General features: G+C 35.5%; 1 protein-coding gene across 1 annotated transcript in view; it reads right to left on the reverse strand.

Moving 5' to 3' along the window:
• Positions 1 to 928: 928 nt before the first annotated feature.
• Positions 929 to 23,982, reverse strand: part of CCDC122 (coiled-coil domain containing 122) — a 34,198-nt gene continuing 11,144 nt past the window's right edge. The window contains exons 4-6 of the mRNA XM_024755555.1: positions 16,414 to 16,812; positions 15,548 to 15,664; positions 929 to 1,561 (exon numbers count right to left, since the gene is read on the reverse strand). Coding sequence (XP_024611323.1) covers positions 1,412 to 1,561; positions 15,548 to 15,664; positions 16,414 to 16,812 — 666 coding nt within the window. The 3' untranslated portion in view covers positions 929 to 1,411. The remainder of the gene's footprint in view (positions 1,562 to 15,547; positions 15,665 to 16,413; positions 16,813 to 23,982) is intronic.

Consider the following 23,982-nt stretch of genomic DNA (forward strand, 5'->3'; position numbering starts at 1 on the left):
GAATAACAGTTCTTTATCAGGTTTGCCTTTTGCAAATATTTTCTTTCAGTCTATAGCTTGTCTTATCATTCTCTTGACAGTATCTATTACAGAGCAGACATTTTTAATTTTAATGAAGTCTAGCTTATCAATTCTTTCTTTCATGGGTTGTGCCTTCAGTGTTGTATCTAAGAAAGACATCACCATACTGACGGTTAGCTAGGCTTTCTCCTATGTTATCTTCTAGCAGTTTTATAATTTTGCATTTTGCATTTACGTCTGTGATCTACTAACTCTAACCCTAATCCTAATCCTAAAAATTAGAAGAAAGAATGAAAATAACCTAGTTCTGAGTCATGGGCCAATGCTGATTGTGTTACAGCATAAGCCACTTGAAGTGTTAGCCATAATAAGCCATGCAAATTCCTAATAGGACTACTAATATTAGGCAAACAAGATTATCAGGTTTTATGTCAGCTATACTCTTACTGAATCTTATGCACATAGAAAGGTGAGGAGAAAATGGACCTAAGATACCTCTTTGATGTTACTGCTTTGAACTCATTAAATCCTAAAAGTGAATATTTAAAAACCATATCTTCAATAATTGATGTTTTGTTTCTGCTTCTAAAAATTTAACGCAATGGAGCCACAAGAAGGAGCGCTTTTATTCCAAAAGGCACAAGTTTGTTGCTGTGGACATAGTATATGACTTTCAATGAGAAAAAAAATGTTAGTCTACATTGGTTAACATTAAGAGCTGGTATGTTTGCCTTACATGATGTTATAAATTCAATTTAGCTATAGAATAGTAAGAAAGAACATACAGACAGAAAAGTGAACAAAAAATTGCATACATTGCAACACTCTAAAAATATGTTATCCAACAGCAAAGAAAAATGATTGTTACCTTCTAGAGAAAAACTAAGTAAATATCTGAAGCCTTGAACACATAACAACCTTATTATAAATGTCAACATTTATGGACTGCTTTGAAGCCAGGGGTAAAAATCAGGTAGTTTGAAACAGACAACCATTTAAAATATCTTAACAATTTAAACCACTGTAAATTCAAATGCTTCTTTTCTTCTAAATTTTTGCTTCATGTGCTAGTGAAGGCAACATGTTTATAAACAGGCATTCATGAGTACAATATATCTTATACACTCAAAATATTCATACAGAGTCTTTCACTATTCTTCTGTGAGCCTTCCTATTGTCTCTCTATTGCTGTCAATTATTGGCTTGGAAGGCATTTCAGCAAACAGATGACTGATTCAAAGAAAAGAAAACATATCCGTCATTAAGAGAGCCCTCTGATAGTGGATGTCATTTGTTAAGACCCAAAGGATATTCTCACCTTTCTATCCCATAATTTTTGTGGCATAGTCTGTGCTCAGCATTACCCTATACTACATTACCCTTGGCCATGTTAATCTTTCGTTCCAATGCATTTTCTCAGTTCAGCTGCAGTTTTTTGCAGCTGTTGAATGTTCCATTGCCATTGTCTTCTATCTGACTGAAGCTTGTTCACCTGACAGTGCAAACGCTTAAGAATTGCACCGTATCTCTTATGTTGTACCTATTAAAAGAAGAGCACATGTCAATGGGCCTTGAGAAGGAAAACTAGTAAACAGCCATAAAGGATATTTTGACTACTCTAAAGAGGAAAGCACTTGATTAAAAATTACTCACTGTAAATAATAATGATAATAAAAATAAACAGTAATTATAAGTATTCAACACATTACATGCTAGATACTGTGATGAGAGCTTTTTACATGTAATTAAATTCTCATAATACCTTATGATGTAAATATTATTATCCCCACTTTTGTATAAACTGAAGATCAAAGAGTTTAAGTAATGCACTCAAGTTTTCACAGCTAGCAAGTGATGGTGTTTGGGATTTGAACACAAGGGAAGCATCTGCGATGGAGGGCCTTCTACTTAACAAAGCAGGTTCTGGTTAAGAGTAATAGTTTCATTTCCTATATCTAGTGGTTCACTGAAACATAGACCTATTGATCTAAAAGATCCAGGAGATCATGTAGGCCATTTCCCTGCCATTAAGTAGATCAGTATTTATGCCGAGACAGACAAGGCTACAGTGGAGGGCAGTGAGGCCCAGTGGAAAGTGCATGGGTTAAGGCTGAATAATATTTCATTGTGTGTATACACCACAGTTTGTTTATCCATTCATCCATTGATGGACACTTGGGTTGTTCCTATTTTTGGCTATTGTGACCAACACTGCTATGAATATGGATATAAATATATCTTTGAGACTCTGCTTTCAATTCTTTTAGGTATATACCCAGAAGTAGAATTGCTGGATCATACAGTAATTCTATTTTTAATTTTTTGCTGAACTGCCATGCCATTTTCTACTCTGGCTGCACGAGTTTACATTCTCACCAGCATGTGGGAGGGTTCCAATTCTTCACACACTGAAAGTATTTGGTATTACCTGTCTTTTTGATCACAATCATAGCCATCTTAGTGGGTGTGAAGTGGTACTCCCAGTGAGTGTGACAGTGGTATTGTAGTAAAACACCCACTTTAAAATGAACTGATCAGTGGGGCTGGGAAAGTTACTTCTTCATTCTCATGTCTATTTAAGGGAGAGCTCTAGTCAGTCAGGAAGGTGATTCTAGGTCAATACAAAGAAGAATCAATTTGTCAAAACACCAATTCGTCAAAATAACCAATTTGCCAAAATAAGTTTATAGCTTAAGATGGCTGTAGGGAGACAAGACTCTGGGTTTCTGGGGCCTTAAGACTCTGTCCCCGACCTGTCTCCCCTTCTCTCTGTAACTCAGCTTTCCTTTTTACTGGGACCCTCAGTACAGTTTCCCCTCTCTCTTTCCCAGCTTCTCCCTTAACTTGGAGCTTCTTCACCTTTATTATGCCATGGCTCATTTTGATAGTATATGAGGACTATGGACTTCTTCTTAGAATGCTTTTTAAATGCATAAAATAAAACATACAGGAATACAAAAGAAACCAATTATATGGAAACACAGTTCTGCAGAGCATCAGGGGAACTAGGACAGAAACACTGTAAGCATTCCAAAATACTGGTATAAAAACAAAGTGAAAACTTGTCAAGTAACACTTCACATAAATTGCTATAAACTTTAAACATCCTTTTAAGTTTTCAGTTTTGTTAATTCTTCAAAGTCAGATAGTTCATTCAAATTGGTGAACTAGGCCTCCTGATATATTGGCAAAACAGAAAATGACTTTAAAAGAATTATAAATAAACTGGTAAACAGAAACATCATATTAGATAAGGAAACTATATTCAAAAGAAGATTTTTAATATATCAAGTATATTCAAAGGGATATATATCAACTTATATGTATATATGTAATACATATCACTGCATATATTAATATGTAATAAATACATCCATTGATATATCCAATAGCATACATTCATAAGGAGAATATAGTCACTGAATATGCTTATATACATGTTCATAGAATATGCTAATAGAAATCAAAAAACTGGAACAAAATTTTGGTTACTCCATAAATCATATTAGCCTGCTTCTAAAATTATTCTTCAGCAGTGAAGCTGTGAAACTAATACACCATAGATCAGAGTAGAGACATGCAAAGTCCCCTTAGTGGGACTCTAGATCACCAGCCTCAGCTAGATATCACAGGAGGTATTAATATAAACTAAAGAAAGAATATATCATCAGAAGGGATTATGTGAAGAACGTAGCACAAAAATAGGCAAGTGAAGGAGGCATGTGTTGGTAGTTCCCATCCAGTGACTGTCTGATAAGAATAACACTGTTACGGAGATTGGCTCCTTGAGTGTCCAGAGCCAGAAGTTAAGAACACTCCAACTCAAATGACTGACTTGATTTCTATGCTCAGTAACCAGCTTTATGATAATTTGGCTTCCAGTGTAGTTTCCTTACAGGGAGAAGAAGCACTGATGACTGATAGGTTTTCTGATTTCCTTGAGAGTTTTGTTTATTATTGTAAACTAATAAACTGGCATTTGAGTTTTATACATCAGGTTCTTGTGAACTCTACTAGCACTTCTCCATGTCTACGCAACCCTGGGATATTTAAAAGGTTAATTTTCTAAGCCCACAAGGCTAAAAGGAGGTTTTGGCCAAGAAGTGACTTCATAAAGATGAAGGTCACATTGTGAGCCTTCTTGAAGGCCAGCCAATTGTTCAGCCTCTATTGGTATAATTCTGCCTTTGGTATGTGTCAATATTCAAACTTGAATACCATTACACAGCTAAGGATGTAGTGGTTCTGGAGAGAATACAGCTTTTTTTGCCTCTAAGAAATGGAGGGGTTACTATTCTTATTTAGTTATTGTTACACTCAAGGCAGAAATAAGAATAATAATGAAGCAGGGGTGGTGCTCAGAAAACACAGTGGCAAAAAGAGTGGCCTCTTCATTCCCTTCACTCTAGACATACTTCACTTCTAGAATCTGAGTCCAGGTACGTTCTCATCTTAAGACTTTTGCACTTATTTTTTCCTTTGCCTGGAAAGCTATTCCTCAGATCTACATGACTAGCTCCTTCACTTCTTTACATTGTTTGTGTTTTGAAAGTTAAACCAACTCTGCATTCCTGAGATAAACTTTGCCTGGTCATGAGTTACTAACCTTTTTATACATACCAGCAGATGTCAATTTGAAAATATTTTGCATCTACGTTCCTGAGGAACATTGGTCTGTAATTACTTTTCTGGTAATGTTCCTGTTCATTCTTTGTGTCAGGGTTATGCTGGCCTCCTAAAATAAGCTGGGAAGAGTTCCACCCTCCATTTTCTGAAAAAATTTGTATAGGCTGGGTATTATTTCTTCCTTAAATGTGTGATAGAATCTACCAGTGAAGCCACGTCAGTCTGAAGCTTTCCTTGTGGGGAGGGTTTTAATTATGAGTTCAATTTCATTGATTCCTACTTTACACCATTTATATAGCCTAATTTTAAATGGATCATAGGTCTAAACATAAAAGTAATTTCTTCCTGTTACTGATGGTATGTGCGCTTTTCAAGGAATTTGTCCATTTCATCTAAGTTGTTAAATTTATTGTTCTTTATAATAGGCCTTTATCATCCTTTTAAGTCTATAGGACCTAAAGTAGTGTCCCCACGATCCTCATTTTTTGATCAGTACTGTTATGGTTTATCAATTTTATTAGTCTTTTCAACTTTTGGCTTTGCTGATTTTCTCTGATTTTCCATTTTCTATTTCGCTGATTTCTACTATTTATTATGTCATTTCTTCCTATTTGCTATGGGCTGAATTTATTCTTATTTTCTAGTCTCTTAAGATGGAAGCTTAGATAATTGCTTTTAAACCTTTTTTCTCTTCTAATATGCACACTTAAAGCTGTAATTTTTCCTCTAAATACTGCTCTAGCTATACCCTATGGTTTTTTATATGCTGTGTTTTCATTATCATTCAATTTCAAATATTTTGTAATAATTCTCATGATTTCTTCTTTTTTTGTGATTTCTTCTTTGACTCATGGATTATTTATAATTGTGATAATTTCAAAATGTTTATGTATTTTCTAGCTTTCTTATTGTTACTGATTTTTAATTAAATTCTGCTGTTATCAAAGAATATCAAATTCTTTGAAATTTATCATCCAGTGTACTGTCTATCTTGGTGAATGTTCCATGTGCATTTGAAAATAAAGTATAATCAACAGTTATTAGGTGGAGTATTTTATATATGGTAATTAGGTTTAGTTGGTAGATAAGTTGTTCAAATTTTCTATATGCTTGCTTACTGACTTTGTGTATTGTTCTATCAACTACTCAAAAAAGTTGTTAAGCTCTCCAATATGATTGTAGATTTGTATCTTTTTAATTTTGTCAGTTTTTGCTTATGTATTTTGAAGCTTTATGATTAGGTAAATACACATTTAGTATTATTATTTGTTTCTGGTGAATTGAATGGCCCTCTTCAACTTTGATGGTAGTCCATATCTTAAAATCTACTTGATATTAATACAGCCATGACCAGCTTTCTTAAGACTGATGTCTTCATAGCTTATCTTTTTCTATCTTTCAACCTGTCTGTGTCTTTATATTCAAAGTGCATCTCTTGTGAAAAAGTTATGTTCGCAAATTGTTTTTTCAATCCAATCTGATCATTTTTACCTTTTAATTGGAATGTTTAGTCCATTTACATTTGATGTAACCACTGATATGTTTGGGTTTAAGTCTACCATTTCAATATTTGTGTTCCATTAGTCTATTTTGCCTTTTTTATTTATTTCTTTTCTGTCTATACTCAGAGTGGATCACAGACCTAAATATAGAATGCAAAACTATAGAACTCCTAGACGATAACACAGGAGAAAGCCTAGATGACCCTGGGTTTGGTGATGTCTTTTTACATACAACACTGAAGGCACAATCCATGAAAGAAATGATTGATAAGCTGGACCTCATAAAAATTAAACTTTCTGCTCTGTAAAAGACACTGTCAAGAAAATAAGACAAGCCACAGACTGGGAGAAAATATTTGCAAAAGACACATCTGATAAAGAACAGTTATTCAAAATATACAACAAACTCTTAAAATGCAACAATAAGAAAACAAATAACCAGATTAAAAAATAGGCCAGAAACCTGAACAGACACCACACCAGAGAAGATATACAAATGGCAAATAAGCATATGAAAACATGCTCCACATGAAATGTCATCAGGGAAATGAGAATTAAAACAATGAGATACCACTACACACCTATTAGAATGACCAAAATCTGCAACACTCACAACACCAAATGCTGGTGAGGATGTGGAGCAAGAGGAACTCTCTCATTCATTGCTGGTGGGAATGCAAAATGGTCCAGCCACTTTGGAAGACAGCTTGGTGGTTTCTTACAAAACTAAACATACTCTACCACATGATCCAGCAATCACACCCTTTGGCATTTACCCAAAGGAGTTGAAAACTGATATCCACACAAAAATACAGATGTTTATAGCAGCTTTATTTGTAATTGCCAAAACTTGGAAGCAATCAAGATGTCCCTCAGTAGGTGAAAGAATAAACTGTTGTATATCCAGACAACAGAATATTATTTAGCACTAAAAAGATAAATAAACAAAAGATGAACTATCAAGCCATGAAATGTTACAAGGAACCTTAAATGCATATTAATAAGTGGAAGAAGCCAATCTGAAAAGGCCACAAACTGTATGATACTAACTATATGATATTCTGGAAAAGGTAAAACCATGGAGACAGTAAAAAGATCTGTGGCTGACAGAGGTTGGGGGAGGGAGGGATGAATACATAGAGCACAGAGGATTTTTTGGACAGTGAAACTCTTCTTTTTTTTTAATTAGTTATCTATTTTATACATATTAGTGTATATATGTCAATCCTAATCTCCCAATTCATCCCACCACCACCACTCCCCTGAAACTCTTCTGTATGATATTATAATGGTGGATACATGTCATTATACATCTGTCAAAATTCATAGAAGGTACACCACCAAGAGTAAACCCTAATGTAAACTATGAACTCTGGGTGATAATGATGTGTCAACACAGGTTTATCAGTTGTAACAAATGTACCACCCTGGTGGGAGCTGTTGATAGCTTGGGAGGCTGCCAGGGGGCAGGGAGTATGAGGGAACACTCTATACCTTCTGCTCAATTTTGCTGTGAACCTAAAACTGCTCTAAAACAATAAAGTCTATTAAAAAAATCAATAACCATCACTGTTCTTGTATATTTAATGTGTCTTTTTTTCTGGCTGCGTTTAAGATTTTTTTCTTTGTATTTGGTTTTCACTAGCTTGACTATAATTTCCTTAGATACAGTTTTCTCTGTATTTATCCTGCTTTGTGTTTGGTAAATTTCTTGAATCTATGAGTTATTCTTTTAGTCAAGTTTGGAAAATTGTTGGCAGTATTTCTTAATATTTCTGTTCCCTTTTCTCTCTCTCTTCTCACCTCCTGAAACTCTAATTACCCATATGTCACATTGCTTAACATGGTCTCACAAGTCACTGAGGCTCTATGTATTTTCTTCAGTATTTTTCTTTTTCTCTGTATGCTTGCTTTGATGACTTCTACTGATCTGTCTTCAAGTTTAAGAAAGATCCTGCTTCTGTTGTGTCTAACCTGCTATCAATTACACCCAATAAATTTTTTCAACTTTTTCTTCAGTTCTAAGATTTCCACTTGGTTCTTTTATATGATTAATATTCTTTCTCTTTACCCATTACTGTGTATCCATCTTTCACGTAGAACAGGAGTCCCCAACCCTGGGGCCGTGGACCAGTACTGGTCTGCGGCCTGTTAGGAACCAGGCCGCACAGCAGGAGGTGAGCAGTAGGCGAGTGAGCAATGCTTCATCTGCAGCTCCCCATCTCTCCTCATCACTCGTGTTACCGCCTGAACCATTGCTCTACTCCCCCCATCCCTGTCCGTGGAAAAACTGTCTGCCACGAAACTGGTCCCTGGTGCCAAAAAGGTTGGGGACCGCTGCTGTAGAATATTTAACATATTTAATCATAATTTTCCATCCCTGCCGAACAACTGCTGAGTCAACTGTGACTTGATTAATTATTCAACTGTTTTTCTTGATTAATTATTCTCTTAATTATTGGTAATACTTCTCTATTTGTTTACATGTGTAAGAATGCTTTTAATTAACTGAACAGTGTACGTATATTATAAACTCTGGATTATGTTACTTTATTCTGAAAAGTTTTGAATTTTGTTCTAACAGTCAGTTAAGTTACTGGTGGATCATCTTGAACTTGTGAGACTTTATTTTATACTTTTGCTAGAGAGTGTCCATTTCAGTTTTGTTCTTAGATCTAGGCCTTGTCTTTAGTCTAGTTTTGTGTTAGTTCTTAGTTCTGAGCATGGTCTTTACTCCTAAAGTGTGGCAGTAGTAGCAGTGGGCAGATGCTAAAATCTCAGGTCAGTTCTTCAGCATTGTAGCTGTTTTTCCCCACTGTGATCCTTGAAATTTTACCTCCGTCCCCAATGTAACTGCAGTTCGAGTTAAAGCCAAGGATTTGAAGGGAGATAATACAGAAGTTTGGGGCTCCAAATAAGGCCAAATTTAATATTTACTCAATCAACCTCATGATGAGGGGTAGGAATCCCTAAAACAGTATAAAATGATTTCAAATGTAAGTTATTATTATTATTTGTGGTGATAATTATTAAGAGAACATATTAAATATTAGCAAGATCACGGAACTTATCTTACGACCCAGTAATTCTACTTCTTGATACAAAGGGTGTGTGTACTATGTTCACTACAACACTACTTTCAATAGTGAAACGCTGGAAATAACTTAATGTCTATCAGTTGTGGCATGCTTATATAATTTAAGGCATAGTCATACTGTGAGGTATTTTGCAGCAGTTCAAAAGAATAATGTAGGCCCATAGGTACTAATATGAAAAAATACTATTTATTTATTAAGTTATTAAGTAAAGTAGTTGCAAAATTGTATGTATGGTACTTTATGTAATCTTCCCCTGTGCGTAGATGTGTGTTCATGTGTGTGTGTACATGCACATGTGTATATATACATATATACATACATACTCATGCTTACCCAAGTGCACACGCCAAACAGCGGTTGCCATTAGGAAGAGGTGAGTGTGATAAGAGAGCAATGTAATGGGAGGCAGTGGTCAAAGGAACTTTAGCCTTCCCTCTAAAATTTTAATCTTTTCCAAGGAGAATATATTTCCACAGAAGTGAAAACCATTTTTTAAAAAGATTGGGAGTAGAGTCCAAAAGACATGGACTCATATTCTGTTCTGTTCCTTATCACTAGCTATATAACCTTGTACAAGTTATTTAAATTTTCTGAAATTCTGTAAAATATGCTACTGTGAGAATTTAAATGGGATAGCCTACACAAAGTGCTTGAAAAATACCAGGCACTCAATAAACAGCAATAGATTTAATAATACTGAACATTTCTTCTTGTACCTTTTGTAAGACAGAATAATTTGTTACCATGTCATCTAGCTATCTGAATCATTCTTACCCTGCCTTTAGTTTACCTTTTTACCTTTGCTTCTTTGGGTTTTTCATGTAGGACCGGCTTTCTAGTTGTGTAATCATTTCTGTGGCTGACCTCAGTAAATGAATGGATTAGTTAATTGTGTAACCTGCATGTTGCATTGTAACAAGTGAAACGTATTTTGTTCCTGATCCCTAGTAGCTCCAAAAGCACTCTGAATTTTTCCCTGTCCTTTAAATTTGGAGCTCAAATTGAACAAAATTTAGGCAAGGGTAACCGTTAATAAATCTTAAAATGCTTTACACAATACCTGTTTATCACAAAATGTTACTTGCAGCACTCATCATTTGCTAAAAACTTCTTAACTGCTCTAGTTTCCCTTCCCTGAAAACACTTGGATTTGGCAAATAACATGTTTTTAAAAAATGATTCCTGCTTAATGCTTTGTGTTTGTTTGCTTTGTATTTTGCTTCCCCACTTTTCTTCATCAGTGACTCATAACTTATCTTTATTTTCCTCTCTTTAGTTCCTTTCTTCTAAAATACATATAAGGACAGACAACAGACAGGGAAAAAAGGCTTTTTGGGATAATTATTTGGAAATACTTCTTTCATTCAGACATGGCCTAAAATTACCAAAAACATTCATTTGACTAAAAAAAAAACATGTAAAATTCAAAAACCATTTTCAGTTTTTCTTAATCAAAAAATGTAAAAAGCAACATTAATATCAAGATTAAACATGCAAAGCACAAAATATTGAAAGAATTAAACATTAGAACAAAAGAATGCTATAATCCAGGCAAAAGATGACCATGAACTGTACCAAGACCATGGCTAAAAACATCCAGAAGGAATAGAAAAAAAAAAAAAAGACTCAAAAAAGAAATAAGTAATAAAAATCTTCTGGTACTTAAATTTATACTCTTAAAAAACTAGTTGTTTTGAGAAAGAAGTTACTTGTGTCAATGATAAATTCTCATCAAGCAATAAATAAAGTTGTTGGGGAAAAAATGCAGTGCTCTCAAGACAACGCTGTGGCTGTGGTATTTGTCCTTCAGTGTTATAGTTTATTACAGATAATCTCTAATTTCTTAGATTTTCATTTTTTCAACCATAACATTGTGATAGAATTGAGGACTACTTTTTAATGCATTAGAGTTAATAAAACTAAAATTAAAAAGCCTAAAAGGATCTTTAGTAACCCTATTATGAAAGCTTAAAAAAGAGTTTATTAAATTTCACGATAAGAAATATACTGATGAAAACATTAAAAACTGGTCTCAAGCTCAATGACATTCCATCTAAATCTATCATTAGTAGACATTTACATCACCCTTTACCACTAAAAATACCTATGTACACTTCTGCTTCTGTCAAAATAAAGTAGATGCATTTCATATACCTATTCCTCATGCTAAGTACAACTAAAATCCCTGGACATTGTATGTAATATTAGCATAAGAAGCTTCTGAAAGGTGGAGAGAAGGCAGACTGGCTGGAAACCTTAGGATCCTAGGAACGACTTGGTAATGAGCTCCCTGGGTTTTCATTTTGCCTCATATATCCCAGACTGGATATGGGGAAGACAGCAAGCTGGAAATGCCAATAGATACAGACAAAAACAAAACAAAACAAAACAAAAAACTCCAAGAAAAGCCTGTTATCTAGCCAAAGGACCAGGAAAAAGGCAGACTATGCAAGACTGAAAACTTTTAGGTAGTAACTACTCAAGTCAAACACCACAGAAAAAACTATGGCCCCACCACCACCCACACTAGCAAAGCCTACACTTTCACCTTTGCTGGGCTATTACAAGGTGCCCTGGTCCTCCTGCTGGGGCGGTGTCAGAGAAGGCTGACTGGGGAGCCAGGACTTTTCATTCCCTCTGGAAAGTAACAAACCACATCCTCTGGTGTGAGTGGAGCCCATCTGGGAAGGCTGGACTTCTACTCCCATCTAGTGGTAACAAGGCATTCTTCCCCCTCCTCACTGGGAGAATGTCAGAGGAGGCCTAGTGGAGAGTCAGGGCTTTTACCACCGCTCAGTAGTAGCAAGGCCACATCTACACGGGAGCAGTAAAGAGGTGCTCCTGCCCTTTCCCAGCCACGGGCTTATCAACAGAAGCCTAGTGGGCAGCCAGAACTCCCACTTTTGACTAGCAGTAACAAGAAGCCCTTCTTCCCTCCATGAGTGTCCATGGAGACTCTGAACTTCCAGTACTACCTGGAAGCAACAATGACCCAGAGTCTTAAAACATAATACCCAACATGTCCAGATCTCAATAGAAAATCTCTCATCAAAGCAAGACCCAGAAAGACCTCAAAGTGAGTAAGAAATAACAATCAACATGTGCCAACCCCAAGAAAATGCAGAAGTTAGCATTATCTGACGAGCATTTTAAAGCCCATCATCATAAAAATGCTTCAATGAGCAATTATGAATTGCCTGAAACAAATGAATATTATAAAAAGTCTCAGCAAAGGAAAAAAGGATACAAAGAACCAAATGGAAAAAACACAGTAACTGAAATAAAAAATTTCATGGGATGGTTCAATAGCAGAATGGAGGGGATAAAGGAAAGAATCAGTGAATGGAAGATAGAACTCTAAGGATTACTCAATCTGAAAAACTAAGAGACAAAAGACTGAAAAAAAGAAATGAAGAGAGCCTCAGGGACCTGTAGGGCTATATCACAAAAAGACCTATGATTTGTGTCATCAGAGTCCTGGAAGGATAGGAGAAGAGAGGGCAGAACTGCAAAAGTATTCAAATAAATCAGAGCTGAAAACTTCTCAAATTTGGCAAAAGACATAAGCCTACAGAATCAAGAAGCTGAGAATTTTCCAGATAGTATAAATCCAAAGAAATTAGTTCCAAAACATATAACAGTAAAACTTCTGAAAACTAAAGACAGGAAAGCTTGAAAGCAGCAAGAAACAAATACCTTATCTGTAGAGAGAAAAACAATTCAAATGACAGTGGATTATCTGTTAGAAATCATAGAGACGAGAAAGAAGTGGCACAGCATTTTTCAACTGAAAAGAACTGTCAACCCAGAATTCTATATCCACCAAAATATCTTTCAGAGATGAAAGGGAAATGAAGACATTCTCAGATGAAAAAAAAGAAAAAACCCAGAGACTGCCACCAGCCGACTTCTCCTAAAAGAATGAATTTAGAAATTTTCTAAAGAGAAAGGAAATGATAAAAGAGGAAATCTTCGAACATCAGGAAGGAAGAAAGAATATGGTGGAGTAAAAATATGGGTAAATACAATAGACACATGGAGAGGGCACAGCTAAACGGTATGGGGTTTCTTTTGAGGTGATGAAAATTTCTAAAATTGACTATGGTAATGGTTACAAATTATCTGTATTCATACTAAAACCCATTGAATTATGCAGTTTAAATGGGTGAATTGTATGGTATGTGAATTATATCTCAATAAAGCTGTTTTCAAAATCAGCATAGTGGTAGCCTGAGGAAAAGGGACAAGAGAACTTTCTGGGCATGATGCAAAAGTTTTATATCTTGATCTAGGTCATGGTAACCCAGGTGTATGTATAAATTGCCAAAATTAATCAAGCTAAACCCTTATAGTGTACCTACTCTTATGACAATTATACCTTAATAAAAATTACTAAGAATCTCAAATTTCTCTCTAAAATGCTTTTACCAATTTATACTCATACCAATAGTATTCTAGAATTCAGGTGCTCCACATCTTACAAATTGTAATATTGATAACTGACAGGCTAAATATGGGGCCTTATTGTGGTTTGAATTATCAACCCCTTATTGTTAGCAAGGTTGTTCATCATTTCCATTGGGTTTTTTTTTTGATATTCATGTTTTGAAAGGTAAGACTTTTCATACCATTTTACCAATGTTCTATGGCTTGTTTGAAATTTTCTTATCTCTTAGTCACTTACGTATGTTACAAATACCCTCTCTCAAAATGAGTCTTGTCTTCTTTATTGTTATGCTGCATCTCAATAATCTAGAAATTTATGATATAGTCAAAAGTAACATTTAATCATGTAGTTTGCGTATATGTCTGTGTGTCTTTTAAAATAAATACTTCTGTAACACAAATGGCTAAGTTTGTCTCCTATATTGTCTTCAATCCTCATGGAAGCATGTGCATGCATGTGTTAAGAGGTAGGAATCTAATTTTATTTCAAAATTGTCTTTATTTTTTCATATGGCTAACTTATTTTTGTTTGTACCATTTATGATGGATTATTTCTGGATTCTTTTTTTCTGTTTAATCATTTTTTCTATTTCTATGCCACTTATATACTGTCTTACTATTATAGTTTTATAATAAATCTTGATATCTAGAAGGGTAAAAAAAAATACCCATCTATTTAGATTGCTAGTAAAATATAAGATAAAATCATGGTGTTTCTTGAAGAGAATGTTTTGTAAAGGTGAGGGTTTTTGTCTTCAGATTCCTCAGGTTTTTTTTATTGTGTCAAATTAGACACAAACAAGTTGAAAATATACATCTTTTTATTTTCCAAAGTAATTTTTAAGGGTGAAAATTATTTTTTTGCCCTTAACAACGTACACTTTTCCATTTTTGTTCTGCCCTCATCTAAACAATATGACTATAGAGGTCTGCCAGTGGCACCTCAAATTTAGCTTCACTTTTAATTTTACACATCAGTTTGTTGTTTTTAATTGGACAGTTGAAAATTACAAATAGGAAGTCAGAGGAGTTTAGAATACCAATACTTCCATTGTCTTTACTTTACTTTGAAGAGTCTTTAATTTCTGTCTAGGAGTGGTCATATTTTTGACTGGATAGCTTCTACTTTCTTTTTTTTTAATGTTTATAGCAACTTTATTCATAATGGCCTAAACCTGGAAGCAAGAAAGATGTCCTCTAGCAGGTGAATGGATAAACAGTGGTACATCTAGAGAATGGAATTATCACTCAGCTCACTATCAAGACATGAAAACACATGGAAGGATTTTTTTTTTTTTTGCGGTACGCGGGCCTCTCACTGCTGTGGCCTCTCTCGTTGCGGAGCACAGGCTCTGGACGCGCAGGCTCAGTGGCCATGGCTCACCAGCATGTGGGATCTTCCCGGACCAGGGCACAAACCCATGTCCCCTGTATTGGCAGGCGGACTCTCAACCACTGCGCCACCAGGGAAGCCCCCACATGGAAGCATTTTAAATGCATATTGCTAGGTGAAAGAAGCCAATCTGAAAAGGCCACATACAGTATTAGCCTCTGCTTTCTAGCCATTAACTGGGTACAAAATTGGTGGAATGCGACCTGGAAGAATTCTAGGCCAGATTTAAATAAGAGTGAGTACTTGCTTTCTTTGAATGTATTAATATATTTGAATATTTTTGAATGAGGGAGTCTCTATACTTATCTATTAATGGTTTAGACTTATCAACTGCTTTTTGTAGCTCTTTTTTGTTCTCTAGCTATTTTGGGAATTGAGAGTAAACTATGGAAATTATGACTATAGTAAAAGTTTAAAACATGATCCTATAAAACACTGAAATCCAGATAATTAAGACTTACCTCTATTTCTTTTCTTAAGTTTTCATGTGTCTTTTTTTCTTCCTCAAGAAAACAAGTTTTTTCAATGATGGATTCTTTTACAGTTATAATTTTATCCTTTAGGTTTGTAATGTCTTCCTGTATGTTTATAGAATTTAAAATATACACATCAAACAATGAATGGTCAATATAAATCCAAGATTTTCAGTGTTTCTATAATTTAAGAAAACTAGCCATCACATTTAATTTTGATAAATAGGATTAGAATATTACTTCTATAGGTACGAGGAACAAAGAATGGCTGTTCAAACAAGCAAACCTTAGATTTGAAAATATAGACCAAATGAAAATAAGACATAAAGGAAAGTGGTAGTCACAGGGGCAATTGCCCAGCTACAATATAAAGGATATTTTTTAATTCTTTAGCAAGAAATAATAGATATTTTAAGTTTTTATCTCTCAACATCTTCAAAGACTATTAAGAAAAAGATGCTTAGGGTACAATTATTAATTCATATTGTTTGTATAATAGCATTAAGCACACTAAATTGATTTTAATTGGTCTGTATCCATTAGCCTGGAAGCTAGAGTTTCAACATCTTTGTGAGTCACACCGTCTGTAACAAATGGATTAATTGTTCACAGTGATTTTGTTTGACTATATATTTTTATTAATCTATAAGGGATTTGGGGATGTTTCCTTCATGCATTTGCACATATGGCATAGTTGTTACATAACTCATGCACTTATACAAGTTTTCAAATTTGTGAATCGAGTTAGAGCACCCATGGGTATTTTATTAAGTTAATGATAAGTTTATCACTTAGTAAGTGTACTTGCAATAAAAGGAATAATAGAAAACATTTTAATAAGTGATATTTCAAACCTGTACTTGTTTCATCAGGTTTCCTTCTGGAATTTGGAGATCCTGCATAAGTTCCTCTTTCATTGTCTTTAGTTTTTTAACAAGGTCTCGTTTCTCATTGAGTTCAGTCATGAATGACCATTTGCTCTCTACCTCTCTCAAACTATCTTTATGTGCTTTTATTTTTGCATAGTATTCATTATATCTTATCATTTGTTCCTCAAAATCTTCTTGTGCTGCCTCTATGTCAAATTTAAGCTTCACATTTTCTGTATGTAAGGATTTGATTTGATTTTCCAGGTTTCCACACTGAAGTTTGGTAGTCTGTATGGCAGCATCTTGCTGATAAATTTGCCTTTCTGTTTCTTTAGTTTCTGCAGAGACAGATGCTATTTGTGTTTTAAGCTCATGAAGTTCATTCTGTAAGATATTTCAACATTATTATTATTAGTTCATGATATTCAACATGAAAGAAAAGTCATTGTTTTGATCCATAGTGTGTGTAGAAAAATCACTTAACATAAAAAATATATATTTATCAGATACAGAAAAATTGATGCATAACCGGAGACATGTAATATAGTAACAAAATTATTTTATAATCAGAGGGAGCCCAGGGTTATATATTTCTTATTTAATGTTCATCTAATTCTAAATATTAAAATTTTATCCTTTGTCTTAATATTTTATATGTAAAAGATACTTTACAATCATTTTACTAATATATTTGTGGGCAATCAGAAGTACAAACTAAAGAAAAACTGTATGATAAAAATGATAAAACCCTGAATTGAAAACACAAAAGATCTAGGTTCTAGTGTCCTTACTACTATTTACTAGTTGGGGTGATCATACATAACAAACTTAATTACCCTATTCAAACCTCACTGTCTTCACTTGTAAGATGAGTTTAAAGGTATATTTAGCTTTGCCTCTCTGAGGGATTTGGCATTTCTAACCAGCACCTCCTTTTTAAAACCTCCCAGCATTCTTCTCTTCTTCACCTCAGATATCTCTGAGCATTGCTTTTCAATCTCGATGGTTCCTTCAAATACAGGTTTTCCTCAGGATGCAGTCATCATAATTTCCTCCTCTCATTCTGTATATACTCCTTGGGTAATCTTATCCACACTTAGATCTTGAGATACATATATGCTAATGATTCACAGAATGTAAGTGGCTGTTAAGTCCTATACCCAGCTGCCACTGGCCATCTCAAATTCATCGTGTCCAAAAATCAGACTAATCCTCCCCTCCTCGATCCCAACCTGCTCTCCCTTGTATCAGTCACTTATTGTCAGAATCACAAAACCTCCATGACATATAACTAGTGTTTATTGCTCATGTGATAAGAAGCAACTGGGCTTGGCTAGGTGGTTCTGTTGACTTTGGTTGGATTTCCTCAAATGTCTGGAAGTTGGCTGGCTGTAAGATGATTTAGGTTGGCTTCAACTGGGCCAACCGGGGTGCCTTGGCTTTGCTTCACATGTATCTTATCCTCCAGTGGCCCAGGACAGGCATGTCCTACTCATGATGATAGCAGATGCAGAAGAATGGAAGCCCAATTATGGAACAACTTTTTCAAACTTCTGTTTGAATAACATCCTAGCTGGTCACATGATCAAATCTCAGTGGAGGGGTAGAAAGTATGTCCACCCATTATGGGAGGGCATTATAATGATAAATGGCAAAGGGTGTATACACGAGGATGAAGATTTGGGACTAAAAATGCAAATTACCACACCCCTATGTTCCCAAACTTAGTTAATGGTATTCCTTTGGGAGCCATATTTAATTCCTCCCTTCTCTCTCTTTTTTTTTTTTTTTTGTGGTATGCGGGCCTCTCACCGTTGTGTTCTCTCCCGTTGCGGAGCACAGGCTCCGGACGCACAGGCTCAGTGGCCATGGCTCACGGGCCCAGCCGCTCCACGGCATGTGGGATCCTCCCAGACTGGGGCACGAACTCGTGTCCCCTGCATCAGCAGGCGGACTCTCACCACTGCGCCACCAGGGAAGCCCCTCTTTTCTCTTTATATTTAACTATTCATCAAATTCTGTAGATCCTCCCACCAATAAAACTGTAGGCCTTTATCCTTTTTCTTCTATCCAGTATGGTCATCCTCTTTAAATGAATCTATAATCTGGGGAGGGAAGCACTTCACTAGAAAGGCAGACCCAGCCTATCCTTTTCTTGGCAGAGACAAGAGAGGGAAGTACACTGAAAAATACAGCGTGCTGATGAACTTCAACCTTTATCTCCAGCTCTAATATTTAAAATGACCACTTGACAGTTCTATTTGGATATGTAATAGATGTCTCAACTACACAGGTTCAGGAAAGAACTTTTAATTTGCACACCCAACATGTTCCTCTTCCAGCTTTCCTGATTTCAATAAACTGTACCACTTTCCACCTGGACACTTAAAAACCTAGTAGTCATTCTTGATTCTTCCCTTTACCTTAACCCCCACAACCTATTTACCAACAAATCTTGATGGTTGGGCCTCCAAAATATATAAAATCCCAGCTCACTTCTGACCAGTCTTTGTAGCATAGTCCAGCTTCCAACTGGTCTCCTGTTTCCATGCTTCCTCCTCTCCCCCAACTAGACTCCATTTTTCAGGCAGAAGAATCCTTTAAAAACATAAATCATATCATGCTACTTCCCTGCTCAAGATCCTCCAGTGGTTTTCCATTGCACTAATAATAAAATTCAAATTCTGTAATATGGCTTTTAAGGCCATACATGCTCTAATCCCTATCCACTTTGCCATCCCTCTCGTGTACTACTCTCCCCACTTCCAGCTTCCTTTTGTTTATGAAATACACCTAGTTCCTTCTCTCCTAAGGGCATTTGAAATTGTTCCCTGAACCTTAGAATTCTCTATCTCTAGCTATTACCTGCTGGGGTCTTTGTCTTTCACAATTCAGCTTTATTACTACTCCTCACAACAGCCTTCCCTGAATCAAAATATAAATTAACTATCCACCTTCCTCCCCCGTTATTCTCTACACATCATCCTATTGTATTTCCTTTGTAACACCTCAATCAATGGAATTACTTTATATCTTTATTGCTTGCCTGCCCTAACTAGAAAGTAAACTCCATGGGTGCAGTAAACTTGTCTAACTTCTTTACCACCATCTTCCCTGTAGTTAAAATAGTACCTGGCACAAAGTAGGTGCTCTATAAATATTTAAAAAATGAGTGAATGAGTGATGTACATGGAATGGTCAGGAAAGGGACACATGACCTGTCAACTAGATCAGGCTGTTGACCCTATTGATCAATATGGGAAGATGGCATTTACACTAATTTGGTCATCATCTCTTCTCTTTCTTAGACTAACATAACTAATAGACTGTTGACTTTTCTCCCTGGCTTTATTCAATTCCTCCTCCGATCCACTTCTACTCTTTCACTAGAATTTTATGTCTTCTTGTTGTTGTTGTGTCTCCCCCTCATCCTGCTTCTCTTCCTCTTCCTCCTCCTCCCTCTCCTTCCTTCTTTCCTTCCTCTTTCTCATCTCCCTCCCCCTTCTCGTTCCTTTCTTTGTTAATAGATTTATTGAAATATAATTGATATAAACTGCACATATTTAAACTTTACAATTTAATAAGTTTTGACTTAATTTTATGATCATGAGACTGTCACAATTAAGATAGTGAACTTATCCACTACCCACATGTCCAAATATCAGACATGTCCAAAAAAGTTTCCTCCTGATCCCTTGTGATCTATCCTTCCCTCCTCAGCTCTCTGTTTCCAGGCAAACATTCATCTGCTCTGTCACCAAAAATTAGTTTGCATTTTCAAGAATTTTATATGAAAAGAATCATACAATATATACAATTTTAGTCTCACTCCTTTCACTCAGCCTACTTAGAGACTCATCCATGTTGTTAGATATATCAGTAGCTCTTTCTTTTTATTGCTGAGCAATATTTCTTGTACGAATATACCACACTTTGTTTACTCATTCATCTGGTAGACATCTGTGTTGTTCCTGGTTTTCCAGTGGGCATACACTTTTATTTCTCTTGGGTAAATGAATAGCTAGAAATTGAATGTATGGGTTATATGGTAGAAATATTTTAAACTTTTAACAAACTGTAAACTATTTTCTCAAATGGTACATCACTTACATTCCAAAATAATTGGGTCTGAGAATTCCAGTTCTTTTATATCTGCACCAGCACTTGGTATGGTCAGTCGTTTTAAATTTACCCATTCTAGTGGGTATAGAATGAAATCTCATTATGATTTCAATTTGCATTTCTTTAATAATTGATGATACTGAGTATCTTTTCATGTGCTTGTCTTTTGCAATATATTTTTGCATGAAATGACCATTGAAATCTTTTGCCCATTTTTAAGCTGGGTTGTTTGCCTTCCTGAATTGTTAGAGTTCTTTATATAGTATAAATAAATTCAAGTACATTGTCAGGTATGTTTTCAAGTATTTTCTCCCAGTCTATGACAACCCAAATGCCCACAGGGCCCCAGCAGGTATACCTCACATTCATTTTCATAACAGTGCCTTTTGAACAGAAATAAAAACGTTTTTTAATGAAGTCCAATTTAAAAAATTTTTGTGTACTATTTAAGAAATCTTTGCCAAACCCAGCATCACTAAGTTTTTCTCATATATTTTCTTCTAGATGCTTTGTACTTTCAATTCTTGTATTTAGGCCTATGATCCATTTTTAGTTAATTTTCATATACAGTATGAGGTGGAAATTGAAGTTCACTTTTAGCATGTAGCTGTCCTCCACCACTTGCTGAAAGATTATCATTTCTCTAATGAAGTGCCTTGGCACCCGTCTTAATCAGTTTGGGCTTCTATAAAACAAACAAAAAAACAAATAAAAAAACGGAAAAACACCATAGACTGGGTGGCATAAACAACCGACTTGATTTCTTACAACTCTGGAGGCTAGAAAGTCCAAGATCGAGGTGCAGCAGATTTGGTTACTGGTGAGAGGCCTATTCCTGGCTTGCAGACAAACACCTTTTTGCTGTGTCCTCATATGGCAGAGAGAGAGGGAGGGAGAGGGAGGGGGAGGGAGAAAAGCTCTGGGGTCTCTTTTTCTTCCTATAATCCCATCATAGCGCCCCCACCCTCACAACCTCATCTAAACCTATGTACCTCCTAAAAGCCTCACCTCCAAATACCATCACATTGGAAGGAACACAAACATTCTGTCCATGAGAGCACCTCTGAAATCAATTGTTATGTGTGGGGCTATTTCTGGATACTGCTCTTTTCTGTTCCATGGATCTATATGTCTGTCTCTATGCCATGTTACACTGTCCTGATTACTGTACTCTATAATAAATCTCAAAGTCAGGTAATATTATGGGAGTTCCCTGGTGGCCTAGTGGTTAGGATTCTGGGCTCTTACTACCGAGGGCCCGGGTTCAATCCCTGGTTGGGGATCTGAGATCCTGCAAGCTGTGTGGCATGGCCAAAAAAAAAAAAAACAAAGTAATAGTAGTACTTCCAACATTGTTCTTCACAGTTGTTTTGGCTACTATAGGTTCTTTGCGTTTCCATAGGACTTTTAGAATCAGCCTGTCAATTTCTCTAAAAAATGCCTGCTGGGATTTTGATTGGAGCTGTTTTTAAACAATAGATAAAAGAGAAAGAACTCACATGTTAACAATATTGAATCTTATGATTCATGAAAATGGTATATCTCTCTATTTTGGTCCTTAATTTCTCTCAGCAGTGTTTCACAGTTTTCAGTATATAGGTCTTACATATTGTATTAGTTTGCTGGCGCTGCCATAACAAAATACCATAGACTTAGTGGCTAAGACAACAGAAATTTATTTCTCACAGTTCTGTAGGCTGGAAAGGGTGTCAGCATAGTCAGGTTCTGGTGAGAACTCTTCCTGGCTTGTAGAGGTCCACCTTCTCACTGTGTCCTCACATGGCAGAAAGAAAGCTCTCTGGAGTCTATTTTTATAAGGGCACTAATCCTACCACCAGGACCCCATTCTCATGACCTCATCTAAGCTTAATTACCTCCCAAAGACCTCACCTCCAAATACAATCACATTGGTGATTAAGGCTTCAACATATGAATTTTGGGGAGATACAAACATTCAGTCTATAACACAAAAACTTTCATCAAATTTACCCCTAAGTATTTCATAGTTTTGATGTTACTGTAAATGATAATGCTTTAAAAATTTTAAGTTCTGATAGTTTCTTTCAATATATGTAAATACAACTGATTTTTATAATTAATCTTATCTTGCAACCTTTCTAAACTCCCTTATTAGTCCTAATAGCTTTTTAAAATAATAGATTCCTTAGGATTTTCCAGAAATAATCATGCTATCTGTGAATAAAAACAGTTTTACTCCCTCCTTTCCAATCTGGATGCCTTTTATTTCTTTTTCTTGCAAGGAGTGGCTTGAATTATCAGTACCGTAGAATGAATAGAAGTGATGAGAAGACACATGCTTGCCTTATCCCTGATCTTAGGAGAGAAATATTCAGTCTCTCCCTATTAGGTATGCTGTTGGCTGTAGGATTTATGTAGATGCCCTTTTCTAGTTGGCTGGAGCTCTCTTCTATTCCTAATTTGCTGGAAGTTTTTTATCTTAAATTGATGTTGGATTATAACAAGTATCTTTCATGCATCTAGAATTCTCTTTCTAAAACGTAAATTTAATCATTCACTCTTTTGCTTGAAGTCCATCAAAACCCTCCCATCACCTCTAGAATAAAGTTCAAGTTTTTTATCATGCTATACATCTCTTGTTGCTTCTCAAAACACAGTCTATGTTATTCCACTATCAAACTACTTATAGTTCTATGAATGTACCAATTTTATTTCAGGACTCTGTGAATTTTTTCAGGTTCTTTTTGTCTGGAATATCATCCTCCTCACCCCCTAACCCTCAAACCTATCCCAGACACCTAATCATTCAAGTGAACTCCAGATATTTTTAAAAACTCAACCGATCACTCCTCTTTCAGTGTTAAATCTGTGTTTGCGCTTCTACTGTTGACACCACTTCCCTGCATGTATTTATTTGTTTACTTATTTGTCTCCCTCTTTAATAGACGGTGAGTAGTGTAAAAGTGAGGACTGTATTCAGCAAAGTGCTTAATAGAAATTAGGCCCTCAACATAAGTGAAATAACATCTGTAAAACTCTTTGAAGATTGACAATTTTTATAGAAAATTTCTTTATAGAAATCTGACATTATTATCTTTGTATTATATCCTATTGTCAACATGTATTCTTTTCTGAAAGTGACTAATGCAATGCAAATACTTATAAGAAATCTATATTACCAAAAAGGTATAATTATTATCATCATATCTCTGTTGATGCACTAATACCTAAAGCCATTATCAAAATCTGGTCCCATACTGCCTACCAGGGCCCCAGCAAGGATATCTTACATAATGTTTACAAGTATTATTTCATTTAATTGTCATGAAAACCTTACAGGCAGGTCTTATTATTATCACCATTTTACAAATGAGAAAACAGAAGCATGGAGAGATTAAACCATGGAACCGGAAGTAGCAAATCTCTTCTTTTAAACTAGGCAGTTCAGCTCTA

This window comes from Neophocaena asiaeorientalis, unplaced genomic scaffold (assembly GCF_003031525.2).
Source record: "Neophocaena asiaeorientalis asiaeorientalis breed wild unplaced genomic scaffold, Neophocaena_asiaeorientalis_V1.1 scaffold59, whole genome shotgun sequence".
NCBI classification, from domain to species: Eukaryota; Metazoa; Chordata; class Mammalia; order Artiodactyla; family Phocoenidae; genus Neophocaena; species Neophocaena asiaeorientalis.